Genomic DNA, 27408 nt, shown 5'->3' on the forward strand with positions numbered 1-27408 from the left:
TTAGTTTCAATTTGGTTTATTTAAAAATTATATAGAAACAGGAGCACTGGTGTAAACGTACATGGAACAGTACAGATACTCACAATTTAACGCAACCCTGTTCAATTTCAACCGAGACTGCAAGAAAGAAACAAACACGTTACGGCAGCACGTTACCCTCAAACACATCAGAAACACACACGCGTGTCCAAACGCACATTCTTCATATTAACAACCAAATACTTCAAACTTTCTCTTTTTTAACATCAACTTATTAATAATAATATCAAAGAAAAGCAGTAGCATTTACAGTCAAACAGGTACTGTAGTTGGCAGAGTCTCCCTCAGTTTCTGTCTGAATAATAATAAAACAAACAATCTTTAGTTAAGTCTGTGTGGACATGTTTTTAAATCACTTAAGCCTGGGATGCCAGTTCCATGAAGAACTGCAAACCAGTAACCATGACTGTAACCAGGATTTCAGAAGTTTATCTCAACTAAGACATAATCAACGCACTGTTTCTCCAAGCTAATCAAAAAATTAAGAATAATGTGATCAATTCAATAAGGTGCAGCCTAATATGATATCACATGTACTGTTACAGTGGGCGACGCTCATATTAACAATAAAACCAGTGTTTAGAAAAACCAGGGAATGTGCAAGTAACACGTGTGAGCCAAAAGCTGCCAGTTTTTCTCCTCTTGGCTCTGTATGACATCAGCGAGAGCAGGCGTGGCTTACAGCACACTGATCATACTGCTGTTCATGACAGGCAGCCAATTAGAATACAGCTGACTGAGAGGGAAAGGAGCTGAATCAGCTGGTTTCAGACAGGGGGAGGGGCTGAAAACAAGGAAGAATGATTGTGAATTATGTTACAGAGATGGGAATGAGAATGAGAGGTCCCCCTCTTTAAGTGCAGCTCACGACAGAACAATGTCATTGCAACCCTTCACAAGTACAATTAAAGGAAAAGACTGACATTTATCACTGAAACAAGAAAAAAGTAAACTAAATGTGGACTGGTGCGCCACAGTCTGATGTTTTTAATATTCTCAGTAAGGAACATCATGTTTAGAAGAGAATCGTTACCCTGACAGGTTATTGAAGCTGTTATTGTTGAGACCGTGTGACTCACTTTGCTTGTAAGTTGGAACCTAAAAAACTCGATCCCTACCAATCAAATAACACCTCATGTACTCCTGTGTTACAGTCATGAAATCAGCAGATAAAAAGCTGTGACACAGGAAGTGGGGACGAGCTACTGGCCAAACTGCTTAAACAGTCAAACGGTGTAATATTGCAGTTTTGCTCATTGGTGGCTGCTTTTAACCAGTGCCACAGGCGCCCACTCCACACTTTGGTTCGCTGTTTGCTGTCTTTACAACTCAGATAATGGCTGAAAATATCAGGTACCAGGTAAGATTATTTAGAAATGAAGGTATTGTGTGAAATGCACCATGACAGTTAATGCTCCAAGTTACCTAATATTCTCTGGGATTAGCTACGATGGTCAGCTGCATAACAGTCTGGTCCCGACACAGGCGCGAACACCTTCAGTAGCTCCGCCCAGTCAAAGCTTCTACGATGAACCGTCTTCCAGCTGCTCGTCCTGAAAAGGGTAGCTGAGAGCAGGAGGAAAGCCCTGACTGCGGGGCTGTTCATCCAACAGCATCAGATCATCCACGTCTTTTCCTTTGTACCTCCGCCGACAGATCTTTACAGTGACTTTCCGCCCCTGAAATACTTTAAGGGCTTCTTTGGAAGCCATGGCTCTGGCAGCGGCCTCGTCGCGCCCATATCCTGTGCCCATGAAAACAGTCTGACAGCGAATTTCACACACGTGGCCTTCCTTCTGTGTGCGTCCTGCGGGGAGGCCCGTGATGTCCTTAAGCGGCACAAACACGCACGTCAGGGTTTGCTTGCACGACTCCACGCAGCTGCGAAGGATTTCAAAATGGTCCAAGTTGGGCCCAAAGCCCCCGGCCGACACCAGCTTCCACGCCACAGCCTTGTACAGGCGGTTGAAGAAGGGCTGGTGCTCAGCTGGAGCCTGTGGAGGTGGTCCCAGCTTCTGACTCGCAGGCCGCGCCGCCGTCCTGAGCGTAGGTCTGCTGTCGAGCTCATTAGGCCCAGCCTTGGCTCTTTTCACGCAGGTGTCATCCTCAAGCTCTGCAAAAGACGACACAGCAGGCAGGAAAACGTTCACTGCACAGGGATCTGCATTTAATGAGGAAACGGAGCCTCAGGTGTGGGTGTGGAGAAAACACACTGAAACCTCACAGCAACAGAGAACAGCAGTGAATGGATTTGTTGTAACGAGCTACAGAAAACTGTCAAATCTATTCTTGGATTGAAGTCACATCACTTGTAAAGGCCGTCCAAGGTAACCTTAAGCTGTTATCATGGGGAATGAAACTAATGTAAATGTTACTCTGTGTTCATATATGTCCGTGGTCACACGTGTGACAGGATCTCTTTTGCTTCTTAGCATGCAGTGTTTGTTTTTTGCACTTAAACACCCTGCAGCCCGTTTGTGGTAGATGCTGCTCCCTGCTCTGTCTGCGGCTTAGTCACAAACACACAACAGACACAATCCAGATTTAAAGTATTACAGATTTACTGCTGTTTGCATTCACAGCCGCCATCATGGATTGTTGAGTCAGGCTTGGTCGGCTGCTCCGACTTTCTGAGTTGAGAATCTGACCTGCGGCGATGTTCCAGTGGAAATTCAGAGCGTGAAGTCACTAATAGTATTTGAATCCAATGCAATCACAATGCACGATAAGCATTTAAGCATTGTTAACGGGGCTTTTAAATAATATACACAACTACAGCCAAATCAACATGGCTGTAGAATATTATCTTTACGGCTGTTTTTGATGACATAATCTGTACAGGTGTGTTAATGTCACCTGTCACCATTGGTTTTCTATGTATGTATCACCCTGAATATTCCACAGAAGGTAGAAGTATGAGACTGCAGGCCAAACACTCAGCTTTGCTATTATTTGCATTATATTTCAATTATTATTTGGGCTCCTAATGATTAGGTAGTCTGCATAAAAGAAATATTCTTCTGCATTCATTTGTTTTGTCATCGAGTGTCCCCATTTCTCTACAGGGGTCAAATTTGGCTAAAACTCAGCTCGATCCCTGAGGATGGATGGAGCCTGTGGTCAACAGGAAGTAACTATTATGCCAAGGTTACAAAAGGCAACCTTTGAGGAGGATCATTAACAGCTGCCTTCTAAGTGCAACAAATGCATGATTGTGTCTTGCATTAATGAGTAGCCGAAATCAATTAATTATGATTTTCTGTCGTTACCAAGCAGCAGCAGAAAAACCTGGACCCCATTAAATAACATGTAGTTAACCTGTGAAGATGAAATGTTAAACATGTGCACTGCTTACCAGCTGATGCGCTCCTCTTTCCTCTGGCAGTGAATTCATCTTTTGTTGTTTTGTGAACAGGAGGATCTTGGACTTTTATCCCTTCTCCCATCTCTTTGATCTTGTCCATTACAGCCTGTGGATAGCTGAGGGATTTAAAAGGTAACAATGAACTCTTGTTTTAGCGGAGAGCATCCACAGCTTTGTCATTCTGCTTCATCAGCGTGTCCTACCTGCAGCCCAGGAAAACGTGATTAGCCCAGACCATGGACAAAGAGAGCAGCCTGTCCAGGCTGCTGCTGGAGACTCCTGGCTTCACTGTCGGGAAAGCCTCCATGTTCCTAAGGATGAACTCTCTCCGAGCGACCCACTGCTTGTTGCTTTCACAGTAGCTTCTGAATGTTTCCACCCATTGGGCCAGCTGCGGATTCTGGCCCAGGTACTCTGCAACCACGTCCTCTCCGCCACTCTCCCCCGCCATCCCTGCATTCAGACACGGTTTTACGGTTAGAAGAACAACAGAAAACTAGCAGCAGCTTATTTATTTGTTAGCGGTTAGCAGTGCTAGCGTGAATCACGCCACTTAAACTCAACAAGATGACGTAAAATGGCGGTGGCCCTACTAGTTTTAAACCGCTGGTGTTTTCCTGCTGACTTGCCTGAGAGCAGCCTAACGTTTGTTGTGTCAACTAGTAAATATACCAGAGTGGACCCAACAAACCGACTCCACGAACTAACGTTAGGACATACGGCTAGTGGAATAACATTAGCTACAGCAGAAGACACGCTAACAGCAAAAACACAGACATAAACGAGAGTAACGGGGTTGCCGTTGCTTGCACAGGAAATATAAAGTTTGTATTTTATACAGTAACTACGACATACCAAACGCTCTCCGTTGCGATGCGTTTCAGCTAGTTACATGGCCGAATGATGACGCCAGACTCGCGACGATATCTTAGTGCACAGGAAAAAAAACTACAATTCCCATGAGCTGGCTTGTGTATATCACAGAGCTCATTGAAATCCAAACAAAGCACGCTTGGAGTTGCTAAAAGCTCTTGTCGATTTTAAAAACAAATAACATCGCAAGCCTGACTACTCCACTACCGAGGAGTACTGTCTCCTGCTCCGGCAGCACTCTTCCCGTGATGCTTTTCGCGCTCACGTAACAAATCTGCGACGGCTCCGGCGGCGGTTTGTTTTGGTGGCTGAATGGGAATCTCTCCGCTACATTTCAATTTCAGACACTTTAAGTTTAATTGACATGATTCACGAGCTCTTACTGGCGCTGAGCGGATACCCGGGGACGATTTTTACATGGAACAAACGAACCGGTTTACAGGTAACACGGAAACACTGCAGTTCTCCGATACGATAACTTCGCCCAGATGTTAGCTAATATGCATGTGGTTACAAGTCAAAGCTTGGCAACGTATTACAATTTAATTATGCATGAGCTAAATTATTAGCTTTGGTAGCACTATATTAAGGATATACATTTTTGCTAGGATAGTTACTGAACGAGACAATTGGCAGGTTTAAATACTGCAAGATGAAACGTCACTCACCTGCCTCTTTATTAGGTACCCCTGTTCGTTTACGCGAGTATCAGCCAATCACATTACTGCAAATCGATGCATTTTGGCATGTAAACATATTCAAGAGGACCTGCTGAATGTCTGTGAAGGTCCTCAGTCATCCAGGTCATCGTAGTCTAAAGAGCTTGGAAAGAAAAGCGTCTGGACTGTTGTATTGCTGATAATGTTTGCACTCCGTGCTTACTGTCCCTTGTGGTCCACCGTAGTGGCAACGGGGAGTGTTTGCTGTCACGAAAGTGGGTGTGTTTTATGTTGAAATGGACGAGCGGCAATAAAGATAATGGTGGCTCACGAAGCAGATTATGAACACGTTATTCATAAGTTTGAGACAGAATATTACATGGTGTCAGAAGTGGGATACTTTGGACACAAACTTTGGACACAAACACAAACAAAAGATAGGAGGGCACCTCATTATAATAAGATGGGAAAAGTGTGTGGAAGATGTGCATGAGCACACAGCCAGAAGGAGGAGTGTCCTGCAAAAGGGAAGAGGTGCAAAAAGTGCAATAAAATGAACCACTTTGCCAAAGCATGCCGTTCACAAGCACCACACCAACCCAACCCAGTGTACTCTATTAACCCTGACACTCCAAGCGATGAAGCGGAGCTATTCATAGATTCCATAACAAAGTGCAACGAAGGGGAGGCCGATGAACAGGCTTACGCCGACGTAGAAGTAGGCTCACTGCATCACACCGTGAGTTTTAAGCTTGACACAGGAGCCACTGCTAACGTCATCCCTGCCCGATTGTTTAAGAAGTGTTTTAAGCAGGTTAGCTTGACACCGCCCACACGCACACTATCTGGCTATGGAGGAGAAAAACTCAACATCAAGGGCACATGCCAGTTGAAGTGCAGGTGGAAAGGCATTCACAAGATGCTGACATTTGACATAGTAGACACTGCAGCACCCCCCATCCTAGGGTTGAGAGCATGCCTGGATCTAAACCTAGTCAAGCTGGTCATGTCAGTACAGATCACAAATGTCATGGAGGAGTTTGCCGATGTGTTCGAGGGCATAGGGAAATTCCCAGGAGAATGCGACTTACACATTGACCCAGACGCCATGCCCGTTGTGTGCCCCCCCCGGAGGATCCCTTTCACACTGCGGGAACGACTGAAACGGGAGTTGGATGACATGGAGAAAAACGGCATAATCATCAAAGTAAAAGAACCCACAGAATGTGTAAACGGACTGGTGGTCGCAGAGAAGCGTACTGGGAAGCTCAGAGTATGCCTCGATCCTCGCGAATTAAACAAAGCCATCAAAAGACCTCATTACCCGCTTCCAACATTGGATGACATCACACCAAAGCTGGCAGGAGCACAGTACTTCAGTGTCATGGATGCTCGCTCAGGCTATTGGGCCATCCAACTAACCACCAAGTCATCGCTCCTCACCACCTTCAACACGACCTTTGGCAGGTACCGTTTTCTGCGCCTTCCTTTTGGGATAATATCAGCACAGGACATTTTCCAAAGGAAAATCGATGAGACGTATGAAGGGCTCAATGGAGTGGCAGCCATCGTGGATGACATCCTCGTGTTTGGCAGGACAAAGGAGGAACACGACGAGAACCTCCGTGCCATGCTTGAGCGCACACGGGAGCGAGGAGTACGTCTCAATCCAGAGAAATGTGTCATAGGCGCCACAGAAGTGAGCTACTTTGGACACAAACTCACCCGGGAGGGCATCCAGCCAGACCCAAAGAAACTGCAGGCCATAAAGGACATGCCACCTCCTGAGAATAAGAATGAGCTTGAGACAATCCTTGGAATGGCGAACTACCTGTCCAGATTCGCACCACGACTATCAGAGGTGAACGCACCGCTGCGTCAGCTGCTCAAACAAGACTCAGAGTTCATCTGGGATCAGACCCACGACAGAGTCTTCCAGCAAATGAAAGATCTCATAACCAGAGAACCAGGCCCCATACTGGCATACTACGACACGACCAAGGAGCTACGGCTACAGGTAGATGCATCAAAGTATGGTTTGGGAGCTGTGTTAATGCAGGACGGACATCCAATAGCATATGCTTCAAAGACACTGACCCTAACAGAAGTCAACTATGCACAGATCGAAAAAGAGCTCTTTGCAGTGCTGTTTGGATGCAAGCGTTTCCACACGTACATATACGGCAGGAGAGTCATCGTAGAGTCGGACCACAAGCCGTTGGAGCACATACTGAAGAAACCAATCTCTGTAGCCCCTGCTCGTCTGCAGCGCATGCTGTTACAGCTGCAGAGATACGACATAGAGATCGTGCACCGGCCCGGAAAAGACATACCTGTGGCCGACACACTGTCCAGGAAACCATTGCCCGACCAAGACAGCACGCTGAGTGAAGGCATGGAGGACCAGATCCACTCGGTGATAAACAGCCTCCCAGTAAGTGACAAAAAACTCTCAGAGATACAGGCTGCAACAGGATGCGACCCGCAGCTCACCCTGCTGAAGCAAACTGTGCAGGATGGCTGGCCTGAGGACAGAAAAAAATGCCCCAAAACCCTTTTGGACTTCTGGACTTTCAGAGATGAAATTTCACACTCCCATGGCATCATCTTCAAAGGTGACAAAATTATAGTGCCAACAGCCCTAAGAAACAACATGCTGGAGAGAATCCACACTGGGCACATGGGGATTGAGAGGAGTAAGCAGAGAGCAAGGGACGCCCTCTTCTGGCCAGGCATGGGCAAGGACATAGCTGCCACGGTGGAAAACTGTTCCATATGTCAGGAGAGGCGCGCGGCGAATCCCAAAGAACCTCTCATCCCACACCAGATCCCTGAGAGACCATGGCAGGCAGTGGCCTCAGATCTCTTCACATGGCGTGGACGGGACTACTTGGTAGTTGTGGACTACTACAGCCGCTACTTTGAGGTCGAAAGGCTATTCTCTACCACTGCAGGGTCCGTCATCAAAAAGCTCAAGGCCATATTCGCCAGACATGGTATACCAGAGACGCTTATCTCAGATAACGGCCCACAATACAGCTCTCGAGAGTTCAAGGATTTTGCAGTCACATGGGACTTTGTCCACACGACCTCAAGTCCTTTGTACCCGCAAAGCAACGGCCTTGCCGAAAGAACAGTCAAGACGGCCAAATCAGTTCTGGATAAAGCTCATGCTCAGGGAGTAGATCCCTACCTGTCCCTATTGGAGCAAAGGAACACGCCAGTCGACAGCTTCAGGTCACCCGCGCAGCTCCTCATGAGTCGACGTCTACGCTCAGTGCTTCCTGTTACCGGATGCCACCTGGTACCTCGCATCATAAGCCCGACGGTTGTGCAAAAAACACGGATGGAAAGACAAGAGCATCAGAGGCGTTACTACAATCGCAGCGCCACACCACTACCGAGGCTGCAGCAGGGGGACCACATTCGCTTTCAGCACGAGTCCGGAGCCTGGAAACCGGCTGTCATCATCCGACCTGCAGAGACTGCCCGCTCTTTCGTGATCCGCACTGGCGAGGGACAGACTATACGGCGTAACCGACGGCACCTGAGAGGCGCCAAGGCGTCACCGGCACCTTCAGCACCAACATCCGATCTGGTAACCCAGCCAGATAGTGCGGCTCAACAACAAGCAGAGCCCCTGTCACTATCTAGAGACACTACAACACCAACCATGGACACTAGCCCTGCACTGACCACCAGATCAGGACGAGTGGTCAAACCGAGGGTTATTCTTGACCTGTGATGTAAAGGGTGTAGGCGGATCGCTGCCCTAACAAAAAACAAAAAGGAAACATGTCAAATGTCCATGTACTAATGAGTGCATATCCCACATCGCATTGTTGTTGTTAGTTTAGGCCGCAGTAATTTTACACATGGCAATGTTGAAAAACTGTTCCTTATCCTCAGGTTCGGGATGTTCTATTTTGAAATGTATACCAGCTGTGTCACTGGTGGGCATCTAAAAAAAAAGGGAGATGTTGTATTGCTGATAATGTTTGCACTCCGTGCTTACTGTCCCTTGTGGTCCACCGTAGTGGCAACGGGGAGTGTTTGCTGTCACGAAAGTGGGTGTGTTTTATGTTGAAATGGACGAGCGGCAATAAAGATAATGGTGGCTCACGAAGCAGAGCCAAGCAGTTGCTTGAAGACGTTTCACCTCTCATCAGAAAAGCTTCTTCAGTTCTAAGGTCAAATGGTGGAGAGTCCCAGATTAAAGCCCTGTGGGAGTTTCCTCCGAGAGGGACAAAGGACCCCCTGGTGATCCTCTACCTAATCACACGAGCCAAGGTCACAATCAGCCAGGGTTTCGGGTGAGCTCATTGTGAAACCTGGCCCCACCCTATCATGTGATTTCCTGAGGTCAGATGGCCCAGGATGTGAGTGGGCGTTAAGGTGTCTGGGAAAGATCTCAAAACTGGATTATAGATGGCAGACAGTTGGTGTCGTAAACCCCGCCTTTGCTCAAAGATGGTCGCTCACAGTGGACATAAATGGCTTCTTTCACTCCTTTCAAACCATCTATCCTCTCTGTCCAAAATATGAACATTGGCGGCCTCGAAAGAGTGACCTTTGACCTTCAGATGCAGATGAACAGCTGAGTCTTGTCCCGTGGAGGTGGCTCTTCTATGTTGTGCCATGCGCTTATGAAGTGGCTGTTTGGTCTCTCCAATGTAGAGGTCTGGCATCATACACTACATTATTAAATTTATGTTTAGGAGTTTTGTCTTTCGGGTGAACCAGTTTGGGTCTGAGCGTGTTGCTGGGTCTGAAGTAATCTGGGATGTCGTACTTGGAGAAAACTCTCCTGAGTTTCTCTGATGCACCGGCTACATAGGGGATGTTGTTGTGTCTGTCTTTCTTATCCTCCCTCGCTGGTGTCTGATCTTCTCTTCTCTGCATCTTTGCTGACTTGATAAAAGCCCAATTAGGATAACCGCGTTTCGCCATCTTACAATGCTGTGATTGCAGCCATTCCCCAACTCTCTCTGAGTGGTACTCATGGTTATTGATCAGTGGTTGTTGATCAATGGTCATGAGAATTTGCATAGTCATGATGAAGGAACTGACCTCCCAACCCATTGTTCCTTCAGTGGGCTGGTTTCAGTCATTATGCAAATGTACTGTTTATAAGATTGAAACCTGCAGTCAGCTGAGACTGAAGACGTCACCTGGATGGTGACGAAACGTTTCTCCCACTGAAAACGTCCAGATGAACAGCTTTTGGAGATTCATATATAGATACATATTATCAGAGTACCTGGGGTCTCTGATAAGAAAAACCCAGGTAGTGAGTTGTGGCTGAAATATTCAGTGTATAATTAATTTATTAGACAAGTTTCAAAGATAATCATTAGGGGTAACACAGGGAGGCAACTGCTCCCAGTCACAGTGTTCAGCCAGGCTGCATGTGTGCCTGACTGTATTGGGAATGCATGCAAACATCATGCAAGCTGCACACAGGTCTGATGTGACGGTGCCAGGCTGTGCAGCATTCTGCTGCCCTCATTACAAAAACACAGCATCCAGTAAATAATCGAATACTAGCAACTCTGTAGTGAACACTTTCAGCCACTTCAGGAAACGGGAACGACGCACCAGTTGCAGATTATGTCATGATGTCATCTTCACTGCACATGTAAGACCTGTGCACATACAGTGTGCTGAGTCACAACAACTGAACGTTTTCACTGCAGACATGTGAAATGGTTAAAATAGTGCAAGTAATGATGTCATGGCTCAGTTCTGCTAAAAAGAAGTACATTGATTTTGTTTATTTGTCATTGTTCATGTGTAATGTTGGGGTAGTGCACACTTATCTGAAATATGGTCAGAGACTGTATAATGTATGTACAGGCAACCCATGGGAACTACGAGCTCAGAACAGCAGGAATGACGGTAACAGTAAAACACACCATGAAAATGCATCACATCAGAACTAGCAAGAGACATACATAAAATGAAGTATCAGTGTTATATTTTATGTTAAATGGTTATATATTTATCTCTTTATCAGCACTTTATTTTTAAGATTGCTTTGTTGTAGGTTACTATGACAACGCCCTGCAATAAATAAAGTTTCTCTGATTCTGATTCAACTTTATTTAGTCATTTAAAGGACAAAGGAGAAGCGATTTACTGATTTAGCCTCGTCTGGATGAAACTGTTGCATTTTACAGTATTAATAGTGACTGAAATCAGAGGAAAGGAGGCGCGTTGGTGTAATCCATCATTCTAACTTTTATGCATTTCTTAGGCACACATAACTTGTTTTTACGTCACCTTCAGGTGTCCCAGGACCTGCCCTTCCTTCACCCCAGTGAGACCAGTGTCCTCAACAGACTCTGTAAACTGGGCTCAGATTATATACGCTTTACAGAGTTTATAGAACAACACACGGGACATGTTCATCCACAAGTGAGTCCTAAAACATTTATACGTGATGATTTTTTTTCTTTTTGACTGCGTCTTAGACACAGTCTCATTGTTCAGTAATACGTCCCTGCTGTGCAGGAGCATCACAGCAGCCAGCCCAGCCAGACCGGGCTTCATGGGATTTACCTGCGGGCTTTCTGCACGGGGCTGGACTCCATGCTGCAGCCCTACAGGCAGGCCCTGCTGGACCTCGAACAAGAGGTAAAGTCAGGAAAGAGCCAAGAACAGCACCGCGTGTGAGACGAGGCTCATTTCACTCTCTTGTTTGTTTCAGTTCCTCGGAGATCCACATCTGACAATATCCCATGTTAACTACAAGCTTGATCAGGTAAAGACTAAAAAACACATGAAGATTTTCTTCTTAACTAAAATCTAATGCTGACTTGGTTTGTGTTTGTTTAGTTCCAGTTGCTGTTTCCATCTGTGATGGTGGTGGTCGAGACGATAAAGTCACAGAAGGTAAAGCAGAGACACATCATTACTGAATAAAGGAGAGACAGCAGCACTTCTCCAGCATCTGTTCACTGAAAGTCCAAGAAATGAATACTCTTCTCTCTCTGTTTAGTAATGTAGCATACCAGCATGTTTCCTATGGTATATGGACCATAATAGAATAGATAAATGTGTTGCTATCGTCATGAAAATGGACCTTCAGATGAGCGCTTGGTCACCGTACAGTGAGATGCTCTGTAATGCATCAGGAGGGCCTGGCGTGTTGTAAATACCTCTTGTGTCTGCTGAATTAGATCCACGGCTGCCAGATCCTGGAGACGGTGTACAAGCACAGCTGTGGGGGGCTACCTCCGGTACGCATGGCCTTGGAAAAGTAAGTCTATGTTTATCACAGTTTTAGCGTTGGTGTAAAAATACATACGTTATCCTGCCACAGAGACTGTGTGTAACCCTGTGTCGGTGTTTCCTTCATGAGCTAAACATAAACTCATTTATCCCAGCGAGCTATTCAAATTCATTGATGCTCATTCCTCGTGACCTCGACCCGTGCTTTGATTGCTTATTCATGTGAGAGTTTGTCACCGCTCCAAACTACAAAGGACAAAGCACGTGAACTTCATTAACCTGTGGACTGTTTTTAATGCCTAGTTGTCATTGTGGTGTTGATTGTATTATGGTGCCACGCTTTGAAGGGTTTTCTACAGTGAGTTCAGTACTTCCTCTAATAATCGTTCGTTTTGAAGGTTCATGTGTGCAACAGTAGAGCTGATGTTAAAGACAGATTCAAGTTCCTGAAAGCTGAAGCAGAAGTGCTTTGGATCAGCTTCATAAACACTTCACTGGTTACTTTATGGTCTCAATCACCAGCTTCAGGTTTGTTTAGCAGGATTCTGTGAATCATGTCCTCACGTACACTAAACATGTTACACTTTAAGGCGTGGCTGCTGTCTGCACATTCTTCTCTTTCTCAGTCAAATTTAGTTGTATTTATATAGCACCAACGCCTCAGGTGCTTTATACTGTAAGGTAGAGAAACTCTGACAATCATATGACCCCCCCTATGAGCAAGCACTTTGGCAACAGTGGAAAAGAAAAACTCCCTTTTAACAGGAAGAAACCTGCAGCAGAAGCAGGCTCAGGGAGACCAAAGACACACAGAGATGAACACTAACACACAGTGTGAGGATAGAACTGGACGTGGTGTAGTTGTCCATTGCTGCTGTTTCTAAAATAACGTTTTGTGGATGTGCATAAATGTGCATTGTCTTGCATGACAGCACGTGCCATAGAATCAGTAGGATGTTTATACTTTCTTATCATTGAACACTGATATCAGCTATCCTTTTGTTTTTTTGAATGTGCAGGATTTTGGCCGTGTGCCACGGTGTGATGTACAAGCAGCTGGCAGCTTGGATGCTGCACGGGCTGCTGCTGGACCAAAGCGAGGAGTTTTTTGTGAAGCAGGGTCCCAGTGCTGGAGGAGCTGCTGCCAACCAAGAGGAGGAAGAAGAAGACCTGGGACTCGGAGGCTTGAGCGGGAAGCAGCTCCGAGAATTACAGGACCTGGTGAGTGGCACGCACGGACGTGCATCCAGCGCTGAACTGCGAGTGTCTTTTAATGTCGGTGTGCGCTGTTGTGCAGAGGCTCATCGAGGAGGAGAACATGCTGGCTCCATCTCTGCAGCAGTTCTCCCTGCGCACAGAGATGCTGCCTTCTTACATCCCCATCCGAGTGGCCGAGAAAATCCTCTTTGTGGGAGAATCTGTCCAGATGTTTGAAAACCACAACCACAGCCCATCCACAGCTGGTACTGGGAGCTTCTGTTGTAACCTATTGGAGTGTGACCTCTTCTTTTTGTGTGGAACAACCCAACATGTTTCCTTTGTATTTTCAGGCTCTATACTGAAACACCAGGAAGACATGTTTGCTGCTGAGCTGCATCGACTCAAACAGCAGACGCTTTTCAGCCTGGTGGATTTTGAGAATTTGATCGATCGCATAAGGAGCACAGTGGCAGAGGTGAGCTCATCAGGGACAGCATCATTTTTAGCATTAAAGAAGGAAAACTAGCGAGCTGCTTTTACAAAGCCCTCATGCTGTCTTACTGATTTGCAGCACCTCTGGACTCTAATGGTGGAAGAGGCAGATCTGCTTGAGCAGCTCAAGGTTTGTCCTCATCGCCCTTGGTTCTGCATCATAAATCAGCGTGAAATGAACCGTGCTGATGTTTGTGTTTTCTTTGTTCCCAGATCATTAAGGACTTCTACCTCCTGGGTCGCGGAGAGCTCTACCAGGTTTTTATTGACCTGGCGCAGCACATGCTGAAGACTCCTCCGACGGCTGTCACCGAGCACGGTAAATATTCTCAAACAGCTTCCCCTCTCTGCTTATTTGTTCACAGGTAAGTTACACAGTTAAACACAGTATGCAGCTGTTTGTCATGATGTGTTCACGTCTTTCGTGCCGTGCTGCATGCCAAAAAAAAAAGAAGAAAAATCTTAATGATAAAACAAAACATTTGCAAGAAACAGACACATGACTTGAAATGTGTGCAGGTTCTGTGTCTCTGCTCATAAAGCAGCATTAAGGTAAAAGCACACTCAAGGTCAAAGCTCTTGCAGCGTCATATCATGTAATTTCTTTTGCACAGATGTAAACGTAGCCTTCCAGCAGGCAGCTCATAAGGTGCTGCTGGACGATGACAACCTCCTGCCTCTGCTGCACCTCACCGTGGACTACCAGGGCAAAGACGGCAAAGGTGGGCTCACTGGGTCACAGTGCAACCTTTGTTTAGGAGCCCCACTCCTGATGTCGTAAAACTCGGCCTGTGGCGGGTGGCGCCCTCTGCTGGCCGAAACTGTTTTTTCCAAATGAAGCCTTCATGCTTTGTCATCAGGTTAAAGCTGTATGTCTACAGCTGCATCATCTGTCCAGTGTTTTATTACAGTTAATACAAAGAATTTATACTGTGACACAGCTACTGTGTTTACTGATCAGATGTCAGATACCCTTATGGTGTACAGGACAACGTGTATATTTTGGCCTATTTTTGAAGTCATAGCAGAATAAACAGAAACGTGGATCACAGAGTGAATGAAACACAGAAGTACAAAGTTCTCGCTTCACTGAAGGTTCGATATCCCAGCTGTTGGGGCTAAAACATTCCCACAAAGGGAAAACCAGCATCCTGCCCTGCAGATGCATTTCAGATACAACATTCTTATGTTGTGATTGAGGCCAGTGTGAAGACGAGGTTTGGAGAACTTTGATTAAAATAGGAGAGGTTCCTTTTAGATACCTACATTCAAACCGTCAACATGTCATATTTATCATTAATCACAGTCATCCCTAAATGTAAGTTCATATAGGCTGAGAGAGAGCTGTTAGTCATTCCAGTATAAAAGCATGTAAAAGGAACAATTAGTCATTTATTTTATTTTAAATATCAGAGTCAGTGTTAAGAGACTGTTAACAGGACTAATCTACATACAAACAAGTATTTATTTATTTATGAAGCACTTAAATCAAACGCTACATATCAGATGTGTGTTTCGCCACACCATAAACTGCAGACTTCAGGTTTTAAACCCTCCCCCACACACACTCTTACAGACAGTATTCACCTGGTGTACTTACACCTGTTATCTCGAGCTGATGGTTAGTTACTGTGCCTGCTTTCTCAGATGCGTCACTCCCCAGAGAAGGAGCCACTCCTCCACAAGACACTTCCCCTCGCGAGGTTCCTCCCACAGGCTGGGCAGCCCTCGGTCTCACCTACAAGGTCCAGTGGCCGCTGCACATCCTCTTCACTCCTGCTGTGCTGGAGAAGTGCGTGTTTTCACCCCTTACTGCAGCTTTGATGTGTTTAGTCCCAGTGCATCCAGTCACCGTCCTCTCCTCGTGTGTGTGGTCAGGTACAATGTTGTGTTCAGGTACCTGCTGAGCGTGAGGCGGGTGCAGTCACAGCTGCAGCACTGCTGGGCTCTGCAGATGCAGAGGAAACACCTGAAGTCCAGCCAGACGGACGCTGTGAAGTGGAGGCTACGCAACCACATGGCCTTCTTGATCGACAACTTGCAGTATTATTTGCAGGTAACAATGCAGCCAAGAATTTTAAACTACCAGCGCACAAGATTATCATTTAATGAGGTTTTAGGTGCCATCAAAGACTTTCCAGCTCAGGGTCTGAGAGATTTAACCAGTTCTCCCATATCCTACTTAAAAATTGACTTGTGGCTAAATTAAATGACATTTCCAAGTCTGATGCAATCAGTCTCCATTCCAACTCAAGCTGATGTTAAAAACCATCATAGGAATAATAATTCAAGGAAAAAAGAATCACGTGCTGTTTGAATTATTTAAACTGCAGGTGGATGTGCTGGAGTCTCAGTTCTCTCAGCTGCTTCAGCAGATCAACTCCACCAGAGACTTTGAGAGCATCCGACTGGCCCACGATCATTTCCTCAGTAACCTGCTGGCCCAGTCCTTCATCCTCCTGAAGCCGGTATGAGACGCCAAACAGAAATGATGCTCAGCTGCTACATTTCACCCTCCTTACCTGAGGCTGCTCTGCTCACCTACTCTCACTTTCAGGTGTTTCACTGCCTCAACGAGATCCTCGAGCTGTGCCATAACTTCTGCTCTCTGGTCAGTCAGACTGTGGTTTCACTGGACGACAGGGGAACCGCTCAGCTCGATCTGCTAGTCAAGGTAGCGAATACACACCTTTTTTCCCTCTGTCTGAAACTGTAAAGAGATTTTTGTAATGCCAACTCTGTCAAATTTCAGGGCTTCAGACGCCAGTCATCCCTCCTGTTCAAAATTCTGTCGAGTGTTAGGAACCATCAGATAAACTCTGATCTGGCTCAGCTGTTGCTGCGACTGGACTACAACAAATACTACACCCAAGCTGGAGGCACACTGGGCAGGTAGGACCAGTGTGATCGTCATCTATAGCGCATGTCCAGGTGCAGAAAAATTCAACAGACGGTCATCATGTACCACAGTTAATCTAAAATATATACTTCCTGCTTTTTTCAGTGTTTAAGAAGAGCGCACAGGAAGTTATTTAACCTGCAGAAGAGACTCCCATCAGTGTTCTCCAACGAATCTTTGAACAGCCAAATTACAATGATCACTTTCACTGTAGTAATACTGAACTGAGCAGATAGTTTGGGTTTGTTTTACATGCAGAGATGATCAAACTGCTCTGAAGTTAACATGAGAAGCAAGAAAAATGAACGTCGCTGTTTTTGTAGAGCTCACTGCATCAAAAAAAGACATTTACATGTAAGAGAAAGTCTTAACTTGAGTGGAAGTAGTTCAGTGTGGCCCAAACAACCAAAGGAAAAGTCTGTTTGTTCCCTTTGTCGATGAGATCGTGGAGAACAGTCTGATCTTTGTTTGATAAAACTGTAGAATTGATGTAAAAGATGAGATTGTGACATCACCTGGTTTCTGGATTTGAAATGACCACATACCATATATCTGAGCAAGCAAGGTCCTATTTGTGAAAGCAGTAGGTAGCCCTGAACAGACGGGTAAGACAGTTGTCAAAAATAAAAAAAACGAGTGCTTTTTAAACCATCAGATCTCTGTAAATGCGTGTAGCCATGGCGACACTTTGCTATGCATCTATTCTAATTGACAGATTAGCATCCTACACTGGCAGCTGCCAGTGTAGGATGCTAATCTTTATGTTTAGCTTGGCCTAAAGCACAGACATGGATTCAATGTGCAGCCTGCCATCGAACTACGCTGGATCATGGAGGCAGAGCTCACAGAAGCACTGCTGGATGTAACGTGGGTAAATCCTCCCTTTGACTCTTGTATAAACTGTAAATATTAATGGCTTGTTGCGTGTGCCATTTTGTATGGAGAAAATAAACATCAATGCATTAAAATGAAACAAGGGTCACAATTTATTATCTCATAAAAACGGACAGGATCAAGTTATATACAGCAGAAGCATGCAACAGAACTAACGCTCAACATTTAGCTTGGTCAAAGGCATTTTGCACGTGGGGTCAGATTATGAGGACGACGAGGACGAGGAATAGTCGTGGCAAAACTGAGGCTTGCAATCGAAAGCCAGGCGCTCCCCGCAGATGAGACTCTGGATGAGCCACTCCGGAGACACCAGCGGGATTTCCTGTGATGTTGCGCTTTTCTCGAGCAGCGGCGGACAGGCATGGTCTGTCACCACGAGGTCATACTTGCCAGCAGGAATGTCTAAGGATGGAGCGGGAAAGTGAACGCATTAGTTTCAGCACAGCAGCGAGACAGGGTGCATTGTTTGGACATCACTGTGTGGATCCTGTACCAGAGTCGTCTTTGTCTGCTTGGAACTGCCGGACGGAGGAGCCTCCACCCATGGTCATCAGCTGGGCCCAGAGTTCCACCGGCTTCTCAAACACCAGAAGAGCCCGCAGGCCTTTGAAGGGGCTGCAGCGAGGATGCCTGAGAGACAAACAGAAAAGATCAGAAAGAACAAAGGCTCTGTGACTTATAAACAAGAACACTTTGGTTTATTCCACATGGAAATATCTTAAAGTACCATCATAAAACAATGTCACAGCAGATGACATCACTTAAGACTGACATCACTGAATCAGCTGGGATTCTTACACCTCTGACCTCGTGAGGACGAGGAACAGTAGGAGAAACCAGAATTTTATCAGCACGTTTTCACACTGGTTTCCATTCTGAAGTAACATCCAGCTGTTACATTGTAGCAGACGAGACTTTTACCCCCTAATGTGCTGAAATCTGCCACTTTACTGCTCACAAGGAAAGACGTTTATTAGAAGAGCAGAGATCAGCCATGTGATCCGTTTCATTTATTATACAAACAGGTCAAATGACGAGGTGGGTGGAGCTTGATTTTGCCTTTGAGTGTCAATTCCAATAAAGATTTTTCAAAAGAAGATGGTCGTTTGACTTCTACACTGGTGTTAATTTGGACCAAGTCTGAATCCAAACTGCACTGCTGGCTTCATCAGTAAACTTACAGCATTTGGTGCCCACACGTGTTGTTTGGAGTGGCTGTAGCTCAGGTGGGAGAGCAGGTCATCTACTGATCAGAAGGTTGGTGGTTCGATTCCTGGCTTCCCCTAGTCTGAATGCCAAATATCCTTGGGCACGATACTAACCCCAAATTGCTCTCTGATGCATGTGTGAATGTTAGAAAGCACTTAGAAAATGTGTGTGAATGGGTGAATGCACAAGTTGTGTAAAGTGCTCAGAAGAGTAGAAAAAGCGCTGTATAAGAACCAGTCCAGTTACCATTGGGTTGTTTGTTGACTTTCATGTTCCCCCAATAAAAACAAATCTTTTGATGTGATGTGCTACATTTCATATGGAACCTTTTATTTTTGCACCGTACCGATAAATAAATCCCAAACAGAAAGCAGCCTCTCACCACTCCACTATGGCATCGTCCAGCCCCACGCCGGCAGGCAGCAGGTAGTTCCTGTAGTTGAGCAGTTTGTTTTCTTTGCAGCAGTCTCTCACCCATATGTGCGACACACACGGCACGCCGCTGGCTAAACACAGCAGGTACTTCCTGGTACGGCAGTGCTGGTCCGCGATGAGCAGGCTCTGGTAAGCTGCCTTACACTGAAAAGGGAATCAAACACACACTCATTTACTGCACTGCTTCAGACTTTAGGTGATGTTTGTAACCACGGAGAAGACCACGTGCATATGACCAGCCACTGATATTGCTTTGGTGAATACAGCCTGGAGCTGGACAGATTTATGGCACAGATATGTGTAACATAAACATATCTGTGTGATCACAGGCACATGCTAGTGTTTTCATTACTTACCTGTTCTTCATTGAAGTTTGGTAGGATGAAGCCTCCGCCCGCCTGCAGCTGGGTTTCTGTGTATGACTTGTTATACGGACCCGTCTGCACATAATCTGAAGAGAAAAGCATGAAAGGAGGCAGGAAGAGCGTCAACAATTGTAATTAGGGCTGAGTCCAGTGTGTAGTTAGCCAGCCGCACATACTCTCATGTTTCCAGTGGTGAATGTTCATATTAAACAAAGCCAGTTTCACATAATGAAATAAGTCTGTGCAAAACGCTCGGGATGCTCTGAACACCCACTTTCAGAGTGTTTTTCTCAGAGCGGATAATTATGTTCCCCTCATCTGTCTGTGAGGCAGCTAAGCAGAAGAAAGCTGCCTGGAGCTGCAGCTGAAACAGACGGTTTCAGACAGAGGATGAACTGAGGAGCTGCACCGAGGTCAGCATAGGACGAGGATTACTTTCAGCTGTGAACCATGTAAACCACAATCAGCCCCCTTTAATATCCCGAGATGCACCTGGCTGCACATTATATGCATTTTGTCATTGTTAGTTCATTGTAGCTCATTCGTGGTTGTTTTGATGTTCCAATACTTTTTGGAAATACACAAAAACATTACTTTGAGTGTTTGGTGTGTTAGCTACCGTGAACATTTCTGCAAACCGTGGAGAAAACCGTTTGTGCAGGTCATCACACTTTTTCTGATAATGTGGAGTCCTGTTCAGTTCGACAGTATTTATATTGCACCAAACAATGACAACAGTCGCCTCAATTTTCTTTATATTGTAAGATAAAGACCCCACAAAACTAGAGAGAAAACCCAAACTATCAGACACTTGGCGACAGTGGGAAGGAAGAACCCTCCGCCAGCACCATGACCAGTTGGGGCGTGAGGGGCACCAGCACCACATAGTGGGAAAGAGGTAATTATGGCCCAGAAATCAGCACCACAAAATGATGGGCTAAACTGGACCCAGTGGTGCTACTGGAAGAAGTTTTACTCGCTGTAGTTTAAACTGTGATTCTCCCACAGTGGGAACGAGCCCGATAAGCAAGTTTATGCACCAAATGCTTCTCAAAAATGTGGAAACACAGTGTTATTAAATGCACGATCACTGGGGAAAAGCAGTAAGAGTGAGTGTTCATGTTCATCTGTCCAGGCACATGTATGTGATGATATCACTGCTTCATCAGTGAGCAACACTGCTGCCGCCAACAGAAAACCCTGTCGACAGCTACGTTTGGGCTTCCAGACAAATCTTTATGCAACATTAGTGTTTATGTGACATAACTGAAGGCTCAACTCTGGGCTTTGTCAAAATCAAATCTGGAGGTACCGAAGCAGAATCTGTCTCACCCTCCTCATCCTCGCTCGTGAGCTTATTGGTCAGGCGGTCGATCTCAGACGACGCGGTCAGCATGAAAGCGAAGCCCATAAAGAGGGATGTGTTCTGGGGCAGCGGACCGTGAGAGTCTTCCACGTCCCCAGACTGACCCGGGACATCGGTGCCACTGCCCGAGGTATTGCACACACCGACCCGCTGAGCTGAGGACGCAAACACACGCAGGACTTAGAGGTTAAAGACGGGGAACAGTGCTGCACTTTCTTTAAAGGACGAGTTCACCCAAAGCCACAATAAAGCAGTTTCTCACTTATTTTAACCATGGAGATAGTTTCTGATGTATTGTTGTGACGTGGGGAAGAGTTCCTGCCCAGAGAATAAAGCAGGAGTGTAACAGCAGCATCATTCCTCACAGCACGGGAAATAACACACCCACGGTGGGCGCACAGAGCTCAGAGAAACTGTTTCTGTGATGTGGCTGAACTCGCCTTCCCAACGTCAAACAGAACAGCTGTGCTCACATAATGCACCCGTGAAATCCACTTCCCTTCCCCTCCACCCGTGAAGAACACCACGCTAAAACTGCGGGTGAGTTATTCATTACCGAGTCAGTCTCAGCAGCAGAGGACGCACACAGGCCGCAGACACAGGTCTTCATTATGTTCAGTACAAAAATGGCATATTACTGATTTCACATGAACAACAACCTGAATCAAGTCTGCATCAGGATGAATAAAACAGTTTATTACACACAATCATTAAAAGTCATCTTAAAACTGTTAAAAATCAGCTGCTAATCATCAACAGTCCATTAAAACCAGTTTGCATCGCGTTTAAAATCACAACTTTAAAATTCAAAGTTAACTGCAATACCATAAATATATGACATTAACCCCAACAAACCACACACACACACACACACACACACACACACACACACACAGCCATGGTCACGGCGAGTCGGTCTTCGTACCAGCTCTGGCCCCCGCCCCCCTGCGCCCTCTCTTGGCCGGCCCCTGGTTGTCCTCTGAGGCCATCAGCTTCCTCTTGCTGGAGGTTCCCGGGGAGCGAGGGCTGTTGGAGGAGCTGCGGTTGGGAGTGTTCTGACCTCCAGGGGTTCCTCTGCGTCTCCTCTTCCCCTCAACCAAGTTATCTGAGGACAATAATAAATATCAGCAAACTGAAGGGAACACTCAGCTTGACACAGTAGCATATATTAGGTTTAAACACTGGTCTCACTATAGGTCTCAGTGTATCTGAAGAGCTGGACGACGTCTGTCTGCTGATGATGCTTTGGACACTAATATGAGCTGTAGGATGACACAGGTAGTCTTTACTCTCGGGAGCAATAACACAGGAGGAGTCTGGCGCAGGAACAGAGCTTCTGTATTAGACGGCCACGCCTGCTTCCAGAGCAAATCTTTGTATGTCATCTGTCTCCTGAACAATTAACCCTGATCTCATCATAACTTACACAGGCAGCATAATCTTAATCGTCATGTTTTGAATGGTGAACCCAAGCCTTAAATGACAGAGGGCGGAGCAAAGAGCAAACACACGTGTCTGATCAGAGGATGGTGGCTTTGTTTGTTGCTGTGGGTTTTATTAAATACAGCTGCTGCAGAAAACGATCACTGTTAGGAAGGTTCAGTGTGCCGAGGAAACGCTGCTCTGGTCTCATTTTTCAGTGCAGCTGTATCAGCGGGCACGAATGAAAGGCGCCATGGAGCACTCCTGATGGCGTTCTGTACGCTCTACCATTACATTAAACCAGGGCTCTCAAAGGTGCCTTTAAGCTGAGTTCAGGATGATGCGTGAACACTCCAAACAGGCTCACAGCCCCCTGAAGCAAACCAAGCTCTTCCTAGTGTATTCTTTAGACAGAGTGCTACATGTATGCAGGACTTCTTCCCAGCTCTCTGAGCCTGCCGTTACATACTACTGCATTTGCCTGCTGGGCCAAACACACAGACTTCCTGTAGTTACTGCCTCTAAGCATTAAAATAAGTGAGGAACCTCTAAGGCTGCATATCTGAGTAAAAAACTAAGAACGGGACCTCGTCCTTTTATAATGACCCTGTGCTGACCCGACTGTCATCACAGAGGAACGCACGGGCCAGAAGAAGATGCTAACACTGGCTCCACACCATACTGTGTACTGTAACAAACACACTATAACATGCATGTTATTGGTTCCTTCTGTCTTCATCATGGATAAGAATGATTGGCTTTGAAAAGCTCTAAAAACAGTGAGAGCTGCGATCAGAGGAACAGACGCATCAGTCGAGAAGAGGATCAGAAGGAACCTGGTTAAACTCAGGCTGAACTTTCTATTGGTCTGTTTCAAAGAGTTTGACCTGTTTAAGGAGGACTGTAGGTGAAAATAAAATCCGTCTTGTCGAGGTTTAAAACAGTTAAGCACAGTCACGGGCAGAGGCGGTACCACAGCCGTGTGGGTCCATCCTCAGCTCTGCAGCTGCCTCACCCAGACTGATGTCGGAGGCCTTGGCCAGGGGAGTGGTGGGCTCGTAGGGCCCGAGGCTGTGCTGCTCCCTCAGCTTGTTTCCCTGCTCCAGCGACAGGATGACCGATGTCCTGTTGTACCACTGCCTCCGACCCTCCTTCTCCACGCTGTAAAACAGCTCCTGGCCCTCTGTTTTATGGCCCTTAACGACACCTGCACAAACACAAGAACCATCGGTCCTGCATGTTTTAGTCTTTCATGCAACGACCACAGAAACAGTCAGAGCTGATGTCACTGTTAAATCTCCTCAGTCTAAACCAGGTCGAAGAAAAGGACAAAAACCAAAATCACCACAGCGATCTTACTAAACTACGCGCGGTCACTTCCTCACCTATACTGAAGTACTCGTCTTCCAGCAGAGCAGTGACCTCCGTCTCCAGCGGGATGGGATCACACAGCAGGATATCCTTCCCGGCAACCTCACACTCGTAGCCATCGTCAAACCGCAAGCGGAATCTCCCCTCGCCGGCGTCTTTGATGATGCGACCAGAGTAGAAGTAACCATTGGATGACCACTTGGCCACCACTCGCAGGCCGATGAAGCTGCTCCCGGCTGAGCTCGCCGCCTCTGGCGAAGACCTGAGGGAGTCCGAGTGGCTGGGCAGCTCGGGGTCCGTGGGGCTGACGGGGAGCACGCGGCTGTACGGCTCATCTTCTGAGGACGACTGTGGCTGGCCCTGAGCCGTCAGTCTCTGCAGCGAGCCACCGCCTCCTCCCCTTTGAGAGAGAACAGTCTCGTATAAAAGGCCTGTGTTGTCCCTATCCAAGCAGAGATGGAAGACATTCCACAGATTCATTTTAATGGAATCAGTGAATATCCTTTAGCTTTAACAGTACGCACAGTGCTGTTTTGGACCTGCTATGTCAAAATAATCCTTATTTGTTGAAACAAACCACGAGTATCTTTAAAGCAGCTTTTATCCAGCTGGAGGTTAGCAGACAAACTAGCTTTCTGTCCCGTACCTCAACTAAAGCTTACAGTCTAATCTGCTGCTGTCTGTGTGGCATGGGAACACTTCAAGAGCATCAGCTACAAACTTTGCAAATGTGATAACACGCAGCACCCCATCTAGCCCCAGATTAACTACGCAGGGTAAATCTGCACGAGGCAGGTTCACGGCGATGCAAGCCGTGGACCTGAATAAGGTTTGAGTGAGAAGAAAATGAGTAAGAAAAGGAAAAAGTGTTATTAAGGTCGTGCAGCTGGCGAGGGCTCAGAGTGTTTCCTGTCCATGGTTTCTGTAAGTGCAGAGCGAGCCTCAGAGAGGACTCACCTGGACAGGGAGGAGCGGGACGGGGGTCGGCCCCTTCTAGCCCTTCCTCTGGGGGTCAGCGGGACGAAGGCCCGGGACCCCAGCGTGCTGTAGCCTCTGTTCAGTGTGACCACTGACCCTGCCCTGTGACCCCTGTGACCCCTCTGTTGATGCCCACCTCCCCTCCTTGGACTGCAGACACACAGAGGGGACGAATGGAGCCGGTCAGGTTGCACAGGCACCGATCTGGGGACACTTTGAAAAGTCACTTCACTGTCAAGTGAGAGCTGTGCAGCGACCCCAGATCTACACCTGTGACAACACGGACCTGTCGCAGGCAGGGATCAGTGAATCACTGAGAAATCAGGGTGTTAGAGTCACAGCAGGTGAAGAAGTGACACAGCATGCAACTAGTGCAGAGAGAAAGAGCAGGAAGGTTGAGGAGAAACGGTAAGAACTTTGGGACGGTGGAGGATGAGGAGTTACCTCGTGGATTTGAACCCTCTGCTCGCTGGAATGATGAAGTCTGGTCTGGTGAGGCCCATACTGCTGCTGGTTCCCCCGGAGCTGTGCTGCAGGCTGGACGCTTTGGACGAAAGCGAGCTGATGTCCCCCAGATCACCAGAGGTCACAGAACTGCTGCCTGTGCGGCACGGAGAGATGTCGCTGTCCAAGACCTGACAGTCCACCACGGGCTCCTCGCTCTCCTGGACACGTCGGGCAGTGACACGAACACGTTAAACAGCCAAAATCCATAAATACATTTTCCTTTAAAAACAAAGAGGCCTGATAGTGAAAGAACCACGGATGTCTGCACAGGATTGCATGGCAGTCAATGCTTTCCTTCTCGTTCTGGAGGCTGCAGCTCGTGCTCATGCACACTCAGACCCATGTGATTTTTTAAGAAATGAATATTCAGCAGAAATTAAACGAACACTGTGTTTGGACAAATGATGCAGATTTTAATCACGGTGATGTTTCTCGATAAAATCACATAACTGTGAATTGCACAGCAGTGCTGCTCTCTGAACTGTGCAGAGGAGGATTGCATGAACTTACAGCCCTGACATGTTCTGACAGACAGCAAATACAAAAACACAGGCTCCAGGAATCAGACCCAGAGACAGTTACCTCGGTGACTTTGCGATCCACCTCTTTGCCGTCCTCATAATACACATCGGTAATGATCCGAGTGACGGTGGTCCGCACTTCCTGGATGGTGCGCACGTGTCTGCGGTGAGAGGGAACGGCGGTTCTTCTAAAGGACGGGGACTCGGGTTCACCCTTTCAATACAAAAGAAATTGAAGAATGACAAATGAACGATAGAAACGCGTGGTTGATCTCTTCGTCCAAAGAGGCTCAGTGTGCGTACCCGGCCAGCTGGGGAGCGAAACCCCGCTGCATCGAAGCCGGTCTGCTGGGAGACTGTCCGCTGGCATGTCTGAGCACACAGGACAGACTGATTAATATCACAATAACATCAAATAGATTAGATAGAACTTTATTAATCCCTCGGGTGGGTTCCTCTGGGAAATTCGATGATGGAGACCACATTTTTATTCAACTCTGCATCACTGATCCTGAGTTGCATACCTTGCTGGGCGGTGTGGAGGTGATGGTGTTCTCAGAGGCCAGCTGGGAAACCACCTTCTGCCTGACTGTTGTGCTGCTCGGGGAGGTCGGCTCTTGAGCATCAGGCAGTCCTCTGCTGTCCTCAGGCGGCTCAGCAGGGGCGAGCGCATCCCGCAGGTCCTGCTGCGGCGCGGTCGATACATCCTGGCTGTTCGGCAGACTGTTGCATTTCGATACGGACGCCTGAGAGCTCCTCTGTGGTGAGGCGAACAGTTCCCCCCTGGAAAAGACAGTACATAACTATGGAGCATCTTACCAGTGATCAAATTACAGGTCAGCAATCCCAACGAGAACCTTTCTGCTTTTAAACATTCATGTTTAGCTTTTCTAGTGGTTAGTTAGTCCAGCAACCACAAAATACTTCTGTTCACTGCTTTTCACAGATTTGCTGAAAACCTGTTTGTACCAAAGGCTCCAAAAGCAGTGTCACACACCAAATCGTTACCTTTACTTTCCAAAGGTAAACACATGGCATGGACGCGTGTCTTTTCTTAATCAGTCGACTGATAACGAGTCAGAGCAGCCCTAATGTTTCCACAAAGGATCACAGCAGTGTGGCTGTTCCACTACGTTTGCAGAGAACATTCAGCAGAATGACCCAACTTTGTCACACCTTACCACTCTCCATGTCCTGAGAGAATACGCACCAAGTAGAAAAAATAACCACCCAATCTCCTCTGGAAACAAAGTAGGTCTCACTGTCACATGCACACGCAGGCTCACAGCACGAAGCCTATTTCTGTTCTAACACACACTACATCAGGGGACAAATCCCAGGGTCAGACAGACATGTGAAGGACTAGATGATTTATAAAGTGGGAACAGATAGTGTCAGGATGACACAGGACAGCCAGTGTGGTGAATGCTGTCATGTGCATGTGCTAACATTAACACTGGGCAAATCACAGGCTCAAAATGCTAACAAAAGTGGGACAACACTGCTGTGAGCGTGTGGCAGGCTTTTCCCTGCGGACCTTCATGCCTGCAGTGCAAAGTCACAACATTTATCCAGACATAT

At 46.7% G+C, this 27408-nt stretch overlaps 3 protein-coding genes across 14 annotated transcripts in view; 1 reads left to right on the plus strand and 2 right to left on the minus strand.

The window, feature by feature from the left end:
- cdkn2aip (CDKN2A interacting protein) lies at positions 1–4533 on the minus strand. Of its 3 annotated transcripts, XR_014892748.1 has the most exons (5): positions 4259–4533; positions 3607–3856; positions 3395–3519; positions 1465–2152; positions 1–117 (listed from the first exon to the last, which is right to left on the minus strand). XR_014892748.1 is itself a non-coding variant. In XM_085277158.1 (4 exons), the coding sequence occupies exons 2-4, from the start codon at positions 3852–3854 to the stop codon at positions 1563–1565; spliced, it is 963 nt and encodes a 320-aa protein (XP_085133284.1). In that variant the 5' UTR covers positions 3855–3856; positions 4259–4533; the 3' UTR covers positions 1–1562. The 3 variants fall into 3 exon arrangements, 2 of the variants coding, with proteins under 2 accessions (XP_085133284.1, XP_085133295.1); XM_085277158.1 differs by having other exon boundaries at positions 1–2152; XM_085277169.1 differs by lacking the exon at positions 4259–4533 and adding an exon at positions 3997–4208 and having other exon boundaries at positions 1–2152.
- Positions 4427–17749, plus strand: tubgcp4 (tubulin gamma complex component 4). Its single transcript, XM_085277145.1, has 18 exons — positions 4427–4718; positions 11224–11352; positions 11449–11571; positions 11645–11698; positions 11773–11829; positions 12117–12196; positions 13188–13389; positions 13466–13631; positions 13719–13843; positions 13940–13990; positions 14074–14179; positions 14475–14582; positions 15508–15652; positions 15739–15916; positions 16194–16328; positions 16418–16534; positions 16613–16752; positions 16865–17749. The coding sequence occupies exons 1-18, from the start codon at positions 4641–4643 to the stop codon at positions 16869–16871; spliced, it is 2001 nt and encodes a 666-aa protein (XP_085133271.1). The 5' UTR covers positions 4427–4640; the 3' UTR covers positions 16872–17749.
- tp53bp1 (tumor protein p53 binding protein, 1) overlaps positions 17727–27408 on the minus strand; it is a 21084-nt gene continuing 11402 nt past the window's right edge. For 5 of the 10 annotated variants that reach the window (XM_085277081.1, XM_085277070.1, XM_085277108.1 and 2 more), the window contains 13 exons: positions 26352–26610; positions 26131–26199; positions 25889–26041; positions 25244–25464; positions 24779–24949; positions 23836–24263; positions 23466–23657; positions 21954–22133; positions 20995–21183; positions 19654–19748; positions 19245–19441; positions 18147–18283; positions 17727–18055 (listed from right to left, as the gene is read on the minus strand). In XM_085277081.1, the coding sequence (XP_085133207.1) occupies positions 17856–18055; positions 18147–18283; positions 19245–19441; positions 19654–19748; positions 20995–21183; positions 21954–22133; positions 23466–23657; positions 23836–24263; positions 24779–24949; positions 25244–25464; positions 25889–26041; positions 26131–26199; positions 26352–26610 (2491 nt within the window). In that variant the 3' untranslated portion in view covers positions 17727–17855. The remainder of the gene's footprint in view (positions 18056–18146; positions 18284–19244; positions 19442–19653; positions 19749–20994; positions 21184–21953; positions 22134–23465; positions 23658–23835; positions 24264–24778; positions 24950–25243; positions 25465–25888; positions 26042–26130; positions 26200–26351; positions 26611–27408) is intronic. The other 5 variants (XM_085277099.1, XM_085277091.1, XM_085277132.1 and 2 more) reach the window with 3 other exon arrangements.

Source organism: Mchenga conophoros, linkage group LG1, assembly GCF_057382185.1.
Source record: "Mchenga conophoros isolate Kocher_MC1m ecotype Shallow Benthic linkage group LG1, M_conophoros_male_GT1.1, whole genome shotgun sequence".
Classification (NCBI taxonomy): Eukaryota; Metazoa; Chordata; class Actinopteri; order Cichliformes; family Cichlidae; genus Mchenga; species Mchenga conophoros.

Coding starts and splice junctions, on each gene's coding strand:
- cdkn2aip (XM_085277158.1), bottom strand. CDS start 3,854: ATGGCGGGGGAGAGTGGCGGAGAGGACGTGGTTGCAGAGTACCTGGGC. Junction 3,520..3,606: donor CACGTTTTCCTGGGCTGCAG/GTAGGACACGCT, acceptor TAAATCCCTCAG/CTATCCACAGGCTGTAATGG. Junction 2,153..3,394: donor AAAGAGGAGCGCATCAGCTG/GTAAGCAGTGCA, acceptor CGTCTTTTGCAG/AGCTTGAGGATGACACCTGC.
- tubgcp4 (XM_085277145.1), top strand. CDS start 4,641: ATGATTCACGAGCTCTTACTGGCGCTGAGCGGATACCCGGGGACGATT. Junction 4,719..11,223: donor ACAAACGAACCGGTTTACAG/GTAACACGGAAA, acceptor CGTCACCTTCAG/GTGTCCCAGGACCTGCCCTT. Junction 11,572..11,644: donor TGCTGGACCTCGAACAAGAG/GTAAAGTCAGGA, acceptor TGTTTGTTTCAG/TTCCTCGGAGATCCACATCT.